We start from the raw sequence: 14,338 nt of genomic DNA on the forward strand, positions 1-14,338 counted from the left end.
GTACATACAATTTTGGGTGTTTCAGGCTCAAAGTTCAGCACTACACAATATCCCAGCTCCCTGCTGGCTCTGCAGCAGAAGGGTCTGAGAGCAATCCAGTGGACACCACAGATAAGGCAGTGTGATGGCTGCACACTCCGGGGCAGCACAGGGCAGGCTGGCTGCTCACAGCAGGGACTTGTGTGAGCTTCGGGCATCGCCAAGACTGCCACAAGTGTGAGGGTGCTGGGCACCTCGGGCACTTGTCTGCGATTTGGCTGGTCTATTCAGTGTTAAAAGTAGCAGCCAGTAAAATGGGCAAATATTAGTGTCTTATCTCTTCCTGATAATGGAAGTGCTAAGTGCTTTAAACAACTACCACTTTTGACTGCTTTTGAAGCAGTCATGGTTTTGAATTCATGTTTATGAAAATTGAGCAACACTTAGAGTAAAAGATGTAAATATTTTAAAGTAGGATTTTATTTCTCTGTCTCTGGCATTGTCTCTACATTGGTGTACATTTAAAATTCTACTTGAAGGGGGAGTAAAACCAGGGTACAGATGAACAAAATATAAAGGTAAATAAATTGGCAAAGTCAGTCAACACTTTACCTGGTTTGACTGACTGACCACTTTCCAAAACACCTCCTTCCTGAATGACCATCTGTTGTCTTTTCCATTCGAAAGAGGAGCTACTGGCTCCAGTGTATCATCTGGCTTGCAGTGCTAAATGGCTCTCAGAGACCTGACAACTCTCCTATACCTCTGTTTCCACTTATAAGGACAGCTGGCAGTTGTCATCTAATTTTTTTTTTTTCATTTTAGCTGTTTGCTAGGTGTAGTTTCACTTTCCAAGACATGTAGCCTTTTTTATTAGAAATAAAATAATAAAATGCATAAAATTTTTACATCAAATATGAAATAAACCCCACCCCTAAAATAAAAGGATGGTTTTTTGTTTATGGTCTGAATATTTCCTGGCCTAATGCATTCATTTTAAAGATCTTAAAAAAACTGAATAGGATAACATACTTAGTGCAAGTAGTATAAATTCACTGTGTGGAATCAGCACTTTTACTGTGAAATGGAAAAAGTAAAAAATACTTTAGATAACTACTTTCAGATTATTTCATATATTTAATCTTAAAAATTGAACTTTCAAGGCATAATGTGAAGTTACTGTTGTGCAGGGTTACGGCTAGTAAATATTTGTTCAATTAGAGATAAAAAAATATATTCTAAAAATTTAAAAACGCTGATCTGAGTATCGGGACTCAAAACACCTGATGCTGTAGCAAACAACAGCAGGACACAATAAGAACTTTTAAACTTAAATATAGTTATGTGTAAATAAACAAACAAGTAAACACCAGCCCTTCATGCCTTATTTCTATATTTATTGTATATGGTACATATTTGCATAAGTAAGTATGTTTGCTTTGACTCTTTGCAAAAGTATTTTAAACACAAGTCATAGAGTCACAGAATGGTTTGGGTTGGAAGGAACATTAAAGGTCACCTAGTTCCAACCCCCCTGCCATGGGCAGGGACACCCTCTAGACCAGGTTGCTCAAAGCCCTATCCAACCTGGCTTTGAAAACTTCTAGGGATGGGGCATCCACAGCTGCTCTGGGGAACTTGTTCTGGTGTTCCACATCTTCATAGCAAATTTTTTCTTATAATTAACCTAAACCTACCTTCTTTCAGATTAAGGCCATTTCCTCTTTTCTTACCAATTACATATCCTTGTAAGAAGTCCCTTTCCAGCTCTCTTTTTGGCCCCTTTAGGTACTGGGGGGCTGCAGTTAGGTCTCCCAGAGCCTTCTCTTCTCCCAGCTGAACAAGCCCAGCTCTCTTCACAGGAGAGACCCTCCAGCCCTCAGTCATCTTCACGGCTCTACTCTGGACTGTCTCAGCTGGTTCATGGCCTTCTTATGTTGGGCACCCCAGAGCTGGGCACAGTACTATGGGTGGGCTCTAACGAGAGTGGAGTGGAGGGGCAGAATCCCTCCCTCACTCTGCTGGCCACGCTGCTTTCATGCAGCTCAGCACCCCTTTGGCTTTCGGGGCTGCGGGCACACATTGCTGGCTCATGTTGAACTTCTCTGGTTTAGAGACAAGGATATTGCGTGGGATGTTTCAAATGTTTTGCACAAGTGCAGGTATATGGCATCTCTGCACTCCCCTCATCCATCAACATTCCAAGCCCACTGCAGAAGGCCACCAAAATTGTCAGGCACAATTTCCCTTTAGTAAAGCCATATTGGCTGTCACCTGTCTCTCCTTTATTATACCCATGCCAGGTATGGTCTTTGGAAAGTTTTAGATGACGCAAAGAAACTAAAGTCCAACATTGAGAATCCCTTCTGGACTGATGTTTGGGAGCTCCAAATGTAGAAATATTTTCAGGAAAAAAAGGACTTGACACAAAAACATTGAAAAAAAGCTAAAAAGAAAATTATCTTTGTGCTCCTAGAAAGTATTCATTCTGCTTTTTTAATGTAGTAAACTATTAAATACTGTGCAAGTCTACATATATAGATGCTTATTGATTTAGAGCATGAAATTTCAACTTTCTTAAGAGGAATGCTACAAATATTTTGACTAATGTTTAATAACTTACAATTGTTCACAAAGGAACTATTAAATAAATTTTGAAGTGTACTATTGATAAAGAAATAATTGATTCAAATTAGAAGAAATTAGGAAATTTGCAATCACACCACTTCCTAAACAGTTTACAAGGCAGCTTACTTAATTTTGTGCACTATTGTCCTCGATGTTTTTCCTGTTTCTATGGTCTTTGGGTGCTATTGTGATTATCAACAATAATTGCAAAATATTTTAAGCTCCTGCTTTAAGTAGGTTGAACACACTAAAATACTAAACAATGACAGCTAAATAGGAAAGTAATGGGGGAAGGTAATAATATTTTGGTTGTCAATGAAAATTGATTTTGAGAAGTTTTGTTAATATTTTTATATGTTAGGAAGGGGTAGATGCAATAAGAGTGGAAGCAGTTGCACCAAGCTAAGTCTTTTTCTTAAAAGTTAATAGGCAGGGAAAAAAGTGATTTCTGGCAGCAAGAGAACAGGGTCATTGCCCCAAGAAGTCTGATGATACCATATGTACAACACATGGCAGCAAAGCAGTTTATTCCTACTTACCCAACCTTGCAATCTATCATAGCCAAGTGCTGACACTGCAGCTTGTATGAAAGGGCACGTGAACATCAAAGGAAGTGTCTTTGCCTTTGAAAAACCCTTAACTGCTCTGCATACAGGGCAGTGTTGACATAAATCTATCAACACAAAATCTTATTGCTTTACCAACTCAATTAATGGTTTAATTTTGTGAAAGAACAAAATCGGGGGAATGATACAAATGCATCTGATTAGGACTGATTTTTTCTTTTTTAATTTAAGTTGATCTGGTTTATCTCTTTATCTAATGAGTTGTTAGAATGTTGGTTTCCTTTTCTGGCTCACAGTGACTGCTCTGACCCTTATGAACCCACTTGCAGAAATATCAGGTGCTGATTCTTTAAAAAAATTGTCACCTGTAGTTTATTAAGATAGTTTTTTTCTGGATTTGAGCTGCTTTCTGGAGGTAGTAAATAGAATTGAGTACTAAAGATACAAAAGATACATAGTTAAATAACTAAATTCTAGTCAAGAAAAGGATTAAAGATTTAGAATAAATAAAAGCAGATAATCTTGCATCTGATTGTAACTCTTCATGTTTTAAGATAATTAAAGACTAGCAGACCTTGTAGCATAAAATGTTACATATTGTTCATAAACTTTTCATGGTAAGTAATAAAGACATATAATTATTAATAAACTTTATTGGTAATTAAATACCATCTGATAATAGTTTTTTTCTCAGTGATACAATTTAGGTATAGCATTTCAGTAACTTTTGCTTATTTTCCTTATTCACAAGGCCAAGTTTGTAGTAAGAAGCATTTTATCTTTTATCAGACCAACTGATACTTAGATTAAATGGACAGATTTTGCAGTTTGACAAAAAGCCTTGTGTGTGTATGGCTTTTTTCTCCCCAATAGCAACAGAGGGCTTAACAAAGATGCTTTCTTTCTGACCTTGCCTTAGTTATATTCTTAGAACACTGCAGATATATTCTCATTCATTAATTATTCACATATTATTGAACAGCACTGAATGAAGTCCTTAAATTCATACTTAGGTAATGACATGGTTGATAATAATAATAAAAAAATATCCCTCTGTCACCTCTCTTTAGCGTTCCTTATTTATTTTCTCCTCTTAAAAATATAATTTCTTCTTCAGAAGCATGAGACCATGATTACTACCCATCTGCCACATTTATTCTTGGTGCCACTATAACACCCTTCAGACCTCATTTTCCCTGGCTGGAACACTCTTCCATATAAAAGACAAGTGTAACACCTCAGCAGGGAATAAATGGTCTCTGCTTTTAAGCTTGCTGTCAGTAAATACTCCATTATATCTCTCCACTCTGATTCTCATGTCTGTGTTACTCACACACTCACTCCCTGCCATATGGACTTGACAGTGTGTGCAAAGGGCTGTGAAGTGGGACAGTGCAAGAATTCGTGGCACAGGTCAGCAGGTGCAATGAGAGCCACGGACCCCATTTGGAGCACAAACACAAAATCAGGGAAGCTGAATGGCAGCCTGTGGCAGAAAGCACTAAGAAACACAGAACTGAGGGACAGAAAGTTCAGCTAAGACCTTTGGTGGTGCTTTCAGAGCTAGTTTTTCCTGCAATGCAAGCCAGTAACCTCCTTCCAGAGTTCTTTTTCCTAATCCTCTGCCATTTCACCTACGACTCCCCCTTCACCACCCTGCCATCTTTGGCCCTGATTTCATCCTCTCTAGTTCCTTATTTCCTTTTGAATTCTATGTTTTGTTTTTTTTCTCAGCCTCAATTTCCCTGCTTATATCTTTTGATAATCATCCCAATATCTTCACTGCAAACAGAGTTGAGTAGCCCATATTTTCTGAGTGCCACCTTTTCTCCTAATTTCCTTTTTATTTTGAGGAAGAGGTGATGAACAATTTTGGCATTACTTCTCTTCCAACTATCAGAGTTGCCAGCTGGCATCCTGCTTTCCCCTTCTTTCAAGCACAGGCAAGAACAGCAGTAAACTATGGCTCAGGTTTTATGGGCATTCACATACAACATTCATCCTTAGACCACAAAAGCTATAACAGAACTATTTTTAATGGTTTATTGGAAATCATGTTGGCACTTTTATTAAAATGCAGGGTCCTCAATGGGGATATTATCACTTGCTTTAAAAAGGATGTTTCCAGTCCACAGAAAAAATGTGAGCCAAATGCACTGTAAAGACAAAGAAGTAAGCAGAATTATTCCAAATTTGTATTTTTTAAAAACCAGTTCCAGAAGCTGAGGGAGCAGCACTGAATAATGATTTTAAAATACTTACCTTGGCAATAGTATAGGTTAGTCAAACTGTTAGGCCTTTGCTCAGTGGTCTGGGCTAGACAGAGGATGCACTACTGTGTTGGAGTCAGCTGAAACCCAACCAACACTCCCCCCATCTAGCAAGATGTACAGCTATTATTTCTTCTGCCACTTCCCAGACCTACATTTTGTTGTCCAGAAGCATGACTTGGTGAGTTGAAATATCTCTATCTTTGCTAGTGACTGCAAACAAATCCTTGAGGCTCAGTTCTCCAAGCTTCTCTGGCCCAGCATCTCCCTTGCCCAGCAGCACCCATCTGCTCCTCTGGCCAGGGTGCCACGCAGCCACCTGTGTGCCAAGGCCAGAGGAGGGAAGGGCCCTGCATCCAAAGTGATTTGCATTCTCAGACTGTGTCCATACAAGGAGAAAGGACATCTGTGTAACTTCAGCTGCCTAAGGAATGAGTGGGCATATCACAAAATGGGTAAAGGTTGAAAGGGACCACAGTGGGTCATCTGGTCCAGCCTGCCTGGACCAGAGGGACCTCCTAGAACACAGTGCCCAGGATTGTGCTCATATGGTTCTGGAATATCTCCAGTGAGGGAGACTCCACAACCTCTCTGGAAATCTGTTCCAGTGCTCAGTCACCTGCACAGTAAAGAAGTTCTTCTTCATTTTCAAGTGGAACTTCTTTTGTACCAGTTTCTCCCATTGCCTCTTGTTCTACTGCTTGGCACCACCAAAAAGAGTTTGTCTCCACCCTCCCTTTAGATATTTATATGTATAGAATATTCTTGTGCAGAAGCAGCTGTGAAGTTTTCACACAGGAAGTTAGTGCAACAGAAACATTGATAGCAAGGAAAGAGTGTCATTTTGAGGGAGCTTTAGCCCTTAATGCAGACGCACACCCTCTAACAGCTTCACATTGTTCTTATATTGAGGCTCTCAAAACTGCACACGGGATTTCTGTCAGCAGAAATTTTAGTGTGCCCAAGGTGAGGCCGCACCAGAGCGGAGCAGACCGGGACTGCCACTGTCTCTACTTTGGATACTTCGTCGCTCGACTTCTCCCAGGGACCAAGGCCTGAATGGGGCCGAGACCAGGCTGAGCACAGGGCCGCGATGAACAGGGGGATACAGCGGGAAAAAGGAGGCGCGCCTTTTTTCACTTTTGGGGCAAATAAACAGTGGGCGTTGCTCCGGCCCCGCCCTGCGGCCCGCCCGGCCCCGCTCCGGGCCCGGTCCCGCCCCTGGCCGCCCCGCTCCGGGCCCGGTCCCGCCCCTGGCCGCCCCGCCCCTGGCCCGGTCCCGCCCCTGGCCGCCCGCTCCGGGCCCGGTCCCGCCCCGCCCCGCTCCGCCCCTCGCACGCCGCGGCCGCTCCCGTCGTGCTCCCGCTGCCGCCGGAGCCGCGGGCCCGCCCGGCAGTGCCGCGCCGCGCCGGGCGGGAGGATGCGGCGCTTGGCGCGGGTGGCGCTGCTGTGCCTGGGCTGCGCCGTCTGCTCGCTGCTCTACGGCCTCAGCCAGCTGGCCCTGTCCCTGGAGCAGGAGCCCGGCGGCGGCGGCGGCCGCGAGAGGCAGGCCCGAGAGCCCGCCACGCCCGGTGCCTGGCGGCAGGCGGGGAGCGCGGGCCGAGGCGCGGCGGGGAGCGGCAGGTACGCGGGGCCGGAGCCGGGCGCGGGCGGCCGTTCCCGGCGCATTCCTGCGGGGAGGGCGGGAGGAGCGCGCCGCTCTCCGTGCCGGCCGCGGGCGGAGCGGGGCCGGGCGGGCGGCGGCGCCGAGGCCTGGCCGCGCTTTCGGGGCAGCGGGCGGGGGTGACTGCGCGCTCCCTCCCGGCCTCCCGCGGGCCGCGTACTGGCGGCTGGGGAAGCCTTAAACAAGCACGGAAAAGTTTCAGGAGTGGCGCTGCCGGCGGCCGAGGCCGCCCCCGTCCGCGTCCCCGCGGCGCTGAGCCCGTCCCTGGCTGCTGCTTGGTGGGACAGGGCGAGTGAAGGGTTGCGTTTCCTTCTTCCAAAAGGATAAAATTTCACGGTGCTCGTTCAGGTCTGAAACTTAGTAACTGTATGACTATCGAACATAACTGCAGTGAAGCCAAACTGTTTGTTATGGGATATCTTAATACAGCCAGTCTCACAGAAAGCAGTGAGTTCAGTTCTGTAATTAAAGGAGTGCATATCCGAGCATCTCGCACTCTGCAAAGTTCTGTTGCCCTCTGTCAGCAGAAATTTTAGTGTGGCCAAGTGGTGATTGAGACTATGGAATGGAAATTACTAGTTTTCCTTTAGATTATAGTTTCATAATCCTGTTTACCTGTGGCTACCGGAACCCTAAAGCCAGGAAAAGGGGAGTGACGAGAAATCTGTTACTGAAAATGGAGGAAAAACTAGGACCAGACCATTCTGGGCCAGTCTAGCTTTACATCTGGTCAGATTCCACAGCAGTTTAATGCAAAGTTCTTGGTTTGGCGATGGTCGCTGCTTCCCGGTGCTGCACAAGCTCTGGCGCCCCCCAGTCCTTGTCCTGCTTGTGCTCCTCTGAGCACACGAGTGAGCTGATCTGGTGTGGGGACCTGCTTGAAAACTACCGAGTTTTTGGCCAACTCAGCGCTAATCATGTATTGCCTCACCATGTAATTATAAAAGTGTCGATGCTGTTGTAAAGGACTTACAGAGGATGGCAGGATGACAAACTCTGACTTAATAATCTTGGAATACCATGAAACAGCATTCTGAGTTACTAAGGGTGGAGTCAGCTGAAATGTGAAACCCAGCTATCGACTGGTGTAACTACTTAAAAGAATTTTCCCCCCTTGTTTTTACATTAGTTCAAGTTAATGCAGATTTTAACGTGAAAAAGATGTAAGGATAATTGTGCCTCACTTCTAGTTTGTGAAGAACCACTCACTTCTTGTGAGTGGTTGAAATCTAGTAGTTCTAAATAAAAATACAATAAAAAAACATATGTATGATATTTGTGTTACTAAAGAAGACATGCTGTTTAAATGAAGCAAACTTTTGTCGGATAGAAGATAATAATGTAAATGAATGATTTATACTATTGAACACTGAAATGACTAAGCTGCATCATACTGCTAGTAAGCAAAAAATGAACCAAGTTTATTTTAAAAGCTGTACTGTTCTAGTATTCATATTAAAAGTGTAGTTTTTAAATTAAATATATGACTGGAGAAGAGCCTCAGCAAAGTGCAAGAAGCTTCTTGCTGCAGTTATATCAGATGAGATATAAATCTCCCCAAATGTGTCATCAAGTAGAAAAGTTTTACTAACTGACAAAGCTCTTTTCTAAAGATCTCAAATGCCACAAAGCATTCTGCTGTATACAGTTTTTTGGGGGTGCATCTCCTTGCAAAACCAGTGTGCTTTTTCACCTGTGTGGGAGTTATTTACTTATAAACTGCTGTCAAGCTGAAGTCTCAGGATAAACATCTGCTGTTGTAAGTTATTGAAACATGCTGTTTGTGCAAAAAGTGCATGTGCAAAACTTATTTGTGAGTGAGACTCTTAGAAAAGAGAAAAGGCTTTTGTTTAAGGAAAAGCTCTGTCCTGTGGCAGTTAATAAGTGTCCCACTGCATGTTCCTTTAGATGCATTTGTAAATTATTCTTGAGTGTTAAACTGCATTACATTCACTATCATAAGGGATACACACATCTTGCTGAATGTATTGGTGTTTTTCAGTTTTTATACATCAGCTACTTCTCCAGTAGAGACTGACTGAGCACTATGGCCACATATCAAATGGCCACTTCTGACTGTCTGGTGATCATGTGATATCCTGAAGGGTGCATAACCTTACAGAGTAAATTGCATTTAGATCACCTTCTAGTCCTTGAAGTTTAACATTTTGCATGCATTAATAGTAACTTTCATAAGTGAGTTGCTTCAGCTGTGTTCACTGATGGCTTTAAAATACAGTTCATCAAAGCAAATCTATCATCTGAAGGCATTTATACACTCAGCAGTGTTTTTCTGTTTTCTTTAGCCAAGAAGTGTTTTCTTTGCCTGAATAGTCCAGTTTGGTATATTCCACAAGGGCAGAAAGAGCTCGATCATGCTCTGGGGTAGGAAAGGGAGACATTGAATTTTCTGTTGGTTTTTGGAAACATGCAAACAAGAAAACTTCAAGTATCAAATAAGGCTTTGGAATACTACACCTGGAAGAATTTAGCAATGGTGGTGACATGTTTAAGAAGAAAATAACTTAAAAGGAAGTACCATATTGAAACTGGAATTACAGGTTGAGGCAGGGTCCTCCAATAAGCATAATAATTCACAGGAATTTATTGGGTAATCAGTTTAGTAAGGAATTGCTTGTTTCAAACACTACTCTAGCCTGAGGAACAAGAGGACTGGAGACTGAAGGCTTGTATCTTGAGACTTAATACAAACAGCTGAAGAACACTTTAAGAATTTAATAGCTGAACATCTTCATAAATGCCTTGGATGCAGGACTGGAAGGGATGCCAAGCAAGTTTGCAGATGATACAAAACTGGGAGGAGCTGTTGACTCCCTCAAAGGCAATATTTTGTTTGATTGTACCAGTCTCTTGCTCTCTAACTGTTCTGGCAGAGGGAGAGTTAAGCGGATTCCAGTGCATGGAAAAGGGCAGAAGGTATATCCACAGGCTTAGCAGTGGAGGGTGCTTATAACAGGTAGCTGGATCTTTCCTTGGCCTGTACACAGCTGTTTTCATCGGTATCAGAGCTTAGCCAGCAGTTTCACCAGCTTGCTTCTCAGACATTCTTATTTTAAGAATATTTTAAGAATTGGTCCAGAACCTGTCAGAGCGCTTCAAAATATGAAGTAGACTTAAAAGGATTAAACGTTCAATGATTTGAAGTTGGAATTTCGTTTAAAAACTGCTGAATTTGGCAAGCATTTGACCAGCAAATATTATTTGCATAGGAATGATGTGAAGCAATGAAACATTATCAAGATTTTTCCAGTTTAAAAATTGAGGTATTGGACATCTAGCATTGCATTGACTATCTCCTATCTAATAAAGCCATTGCTTCTATGACTAAATATGTCATAACAAATTTGTGGTATTGCTGCAAATGTTCAGAAAAGCTGTTGAGGAGAATTAGAAATTCTTAGTGCGTTTTAGAGTTGAATTAAGCATTTATCATCCCATTTTTTACTCCTGTGTGATTATGAGCAGGAAGGAAATGCATCCTTCCTGTTTTGCTGCACTTGCAGGCTGTGCTGTAGGAGAGACGTGAGTCTGTCTATTGGTTGGTTCATGCAGTTGATAGAACTTAGGTTGTTAATGAAAGGAATTTTGACAGGAACGTAGTCATCAGGGCTGCACCCCTCGCCATTTGGACATTCTGCTAAGTTGCTGTGGAGTTACAGTAGTACAAATATGCCACACAGATTGAAAAGTGTTTCTAACAACAATGATCTCCATTAACAAAAGGAGGTTACCACTGATTGTTGAGGGATTTCTTATGGTTAAAACTTGACTTGCCTGAGCTCAGGAGCTCAGTCTTCATGACTGCAATTTATGTGCTGCTATTTCACAAACTAATTTGAAATTGTCCTTTCATTCTAAAAAGTTTTCAGGTCACAATATAGACTTTTTCTATGTCTGCAATGCTAAAATTTCTGCTACCCAGGGATGTTGAAGGTAGATTAACTGATAGAGGTAGTTAAGAAATGGCTGGTTGCTTAAGGAAGAGATGCTTTGAATTGGCAAACAGATAATTGAGAATGCTTCTCTATGACACCAGTGAATTTTGCAACTTCATATTTCTTCCTTATTATATTTTTGACAGTGATATGTGTTAGGAATTGTCCAGCCCAGTAGTGTGATGGAAGCAAGGCTGCTGCATTTCCATGTTCCTGGATATCCAGGCAGTAGCAAAGTGGAGCATTTATTCCAGTGGGATTATAGGCTCTTAGTGCAAACACACATGGCTGGCCACAGAGATCAGCACACAGGAAACAGTGCTTGCACAACCACAAACAAGCGTCCTGATCCTGTTCCCTTCTCTGACTGATCAGGGTGAAAGGTTTTAATGAAAAATACATCAATGTATGTAAGGTGGATTCCTCCAGTAACTGGCCTTAGACACCTGGTCCACCCAGGAACAGGCTCCTGATCCTCTGGCCTCCACTGCTGCTGACCTGTGTGTGAATCCCTGAGGCTTGCAGACCCAATTCAGTTTCTGGTACTCACACCCTCTTGGATGTGCAGACACCTGTACAGGTGAATGTGCTGGACCTTTCCAGGCCTTAGCCTTGTGGCAGCTGCCCACAGGATTGCCTCATGAAAGGGAGACTTATGGATAGCTGGTCCTGACCACATTAGTCACTTCTCAAACGCCAGGTGGCCAGCTCAGACTTTCTGGTGCTTCAGTTGCCATGCCTCAGACCTTAATATCTCGTGGCTATGAGAGAGGTTCTTTCAGCAGCTGAGACTTGCTGTTCCCTGCAGTCTGGCTCAGTCTTAGGGCCTGTCTGACGCCTGGCTCCCAGCCCTTGCCCTGCTTGCAGGCTGCTCTGGTGGCTGGTGGTTACCAGCCATGCACGCGCGGTGCGCACGTGTCTCCAGTCCCTGGCTCTGCAGGCTCGTGGGCCCTTGGACCTGTGGCCATCTTCTCACCTGCAGCCACTCTGACCTCTGCATGTGCACATGGGATGGAGCCATTCCCACACCCAGGAAAACCGAACTCTTCACATGTGACTGGAACCTCTTATCATCTCTCTGTTTTTTGCATTTTCCTTCCTCCCCAGCCTGCCTTTGATCCCACAATGCGTCCTACACCCTTTCAGGCAGTAACTCCATTAGGCAGCTGGTAAACTGGCCTGGAGAGTCTCTCCTGTTACCTAGGCTGGTGCCTGGATCATCTGCCTGGTTCATGGGCTCTCTCTGCCCTTGTGAATTGGGGCTGTGTTGGGATACTCCGTGTGCCTTGTTTAGTTTGTTTCACCTTACATAATTTTCTGCTTTCTATTTGTGGGGACTGGCCTTTAATCACGTAACAATAATAGATGTGAGCAAAATATCCCTCTGTAATACTGAAGGTGACTATTCCTGTCTGACTAGTAACCTCTCTGAGGTAACAATGACTGTACCTGTTTGTGGACAGGCATAATGCAACTCCCTGGCTGTATAAAGCAATTGTTTGTAGTCCAAGCTTTCATCAAATTTCATTTCAAGTAAAAAAATAACTTAATCAGTGGCATTTTAAATGATCTTAATGTGAATGAGAAGAAGAAAATGTTGTCCAATTATCTTAATCCTTTAAATGAAAAACCTTTGGGGAATATGGTAGCATGTGGCCAACTGAGGGAGATTGCTGTTGACAGGACAATGTCTTGAGCTAACATTAGGTAAATTGCATGCATACGTATCCTAGTAACACTTTTGTTTTAAATATGCAGTTTATGAATCAAACCCAAGGCTGATAATCTTGTGCTAAATGGAATGTTTGAAACGCCTAATGTGTCAGAGAAGTGACAGCCATTACTTCAGATTTGCCTCTTGCCTTAGTAGTTTGGGTAGGGTAATATTCAAGGCAGCTAAGAAAACTCTTGTTGACAAGTGAAAGAGGAATCCCCTGTAATAACAGCGTAATAGTCTTCCAAACCACAAAACTCTTTTGGAGAGATTGTCTATTAATTTATCTTAAAAGTAATGAGAAACAGTTACTTCAAAAAGCTAGTAGTAGGGATCATAAAGATTGTTCTTCACATAAGTTGAAGACCTTATGTGCCTTAGAGTTTTTGTAAAACTACACAAGCCACAAAGAATAATGCAAAGAAGAATCTGTCAGAGGGAACTCGTGGTTTTATACTCTGGTAAAGAGCAGTGCAGATATCCCTGAAATAGAGTTGCAGTCTATATTTCCATTTTTGTATCTGGGTATTTATTTGTGGAGAGCATTTTTAAGTCATGAAATAAAATTAAATTGAAAATTCTTGTGAACACATTTATCTACAGAATACAAGGATTTCCTGTGATCTAGCAAAGAACTGCACCATCCCCCACAGCACTTAAACGAGGCTTTGTGAAATGCTGTGTTTATCAGATCGTTTTTCTCAAGTGTTACAAAAAGCAGAAATTACTAATATTGACATTCTTTGATGCTACATTCGGCTATTATTGTCTGGTATTTGCAAAACATTGGCCTTCACAGGTTTCAGATTATGCTACCCAAGATGGTACTGATTAATTTCAAACTTGCAAAGCCAACTTTCAGTAGAGTTCTGAGCTATAGTCCTTAAATACTGCTGATGAAAATCAGCAGCTTTTGTGTCGGTTTTCTTGCACATGTCTTTCATTCACAGATACTAACTTTCAAAGGAGAATAAACACTACTGGCTTTGTGTCACCAGGTCACAAAGCAGAGAAGGTCATGCAAGAGAGTATCTCTTGCTTTACAATATTGTGCTTACTCAATTCAGATCATAATTCTTGATGTTGATTTTCTCACCAGAGCCTTTGGTATACACACTTTCGTTTCTATTTAAAAATATTTCCTATATTGCTGTTGCATAAAATGTAATGATGAACTAGTAAACCCTGCTTTTTTTTAGCTGTAATGTAGCACTAGTAAATAAATTATTGGTCTTGATTTTAGTATGTAGAAAGAAAACTTGTGAAATGTTGTGATTATTTCTGTATTGCATTAACCAGCTGTTACAAAACAATGGAATTGCTTGGTGCTGCTAAGTCCTGTTTTTTATTAAAAATCCGATTTGCATGTTTGCACTGACTAGAGTAATGGGTGAATAGGGATTGTGTTAAATGGACAGTTTAACCTCAAAAATGAAAAGTTACAGTTGCTCCTCTGCTTTGAGTAACAAAGGTATTGAAAAGGTGAAGTTCTTTCTAGCAGTAAGTTGCCATTCACTCCTTACTCATTACCTGTGGGCTTAATTTAAGCCTAGAACATAGCA

At 42.3% G+C, this 14,338-nt stretch overlaps 1 protein-coding gene across 1 annotated transcript in view; it reads left to right on the forward strand.

The window, feature by feature from the left end:
• The first annotated feature begins 6,863 nt into the window (after positions 1 to 6,863).
• GXYLT1 (glucoside xylosyltransferase 1) overlaps positions 6,864 to 14,338 on the forward strand; it is a 28,535-nt gene continuing 21,060 nt past the window's right edge. The window contains exon 1 of the mRNA XM_058023606.1: positions 6,864 to 7,066. Within this exon, the coding sequence (XP_057879589.1) occupies positions 6,864 to 7,066 (203 nt within the window). The remainder of the gene's footprint in view (positions 7,067 to 14,338) is intronic.

This window comes from Melospiza georgiana, chromosome 4, assembly GCF_028018845.1.
Source record: "Melospiza georgiana isolate bMelGeo1 chromosome 4, bMelGeo1.pri, whole genome shotgun sequence".
Taxonomy (NCBI): Eukaryota; Metazoa; Chordata; class Aves; order Passeriformes; family Passerellidae; genus Melospiza; species Melospiza georgiana.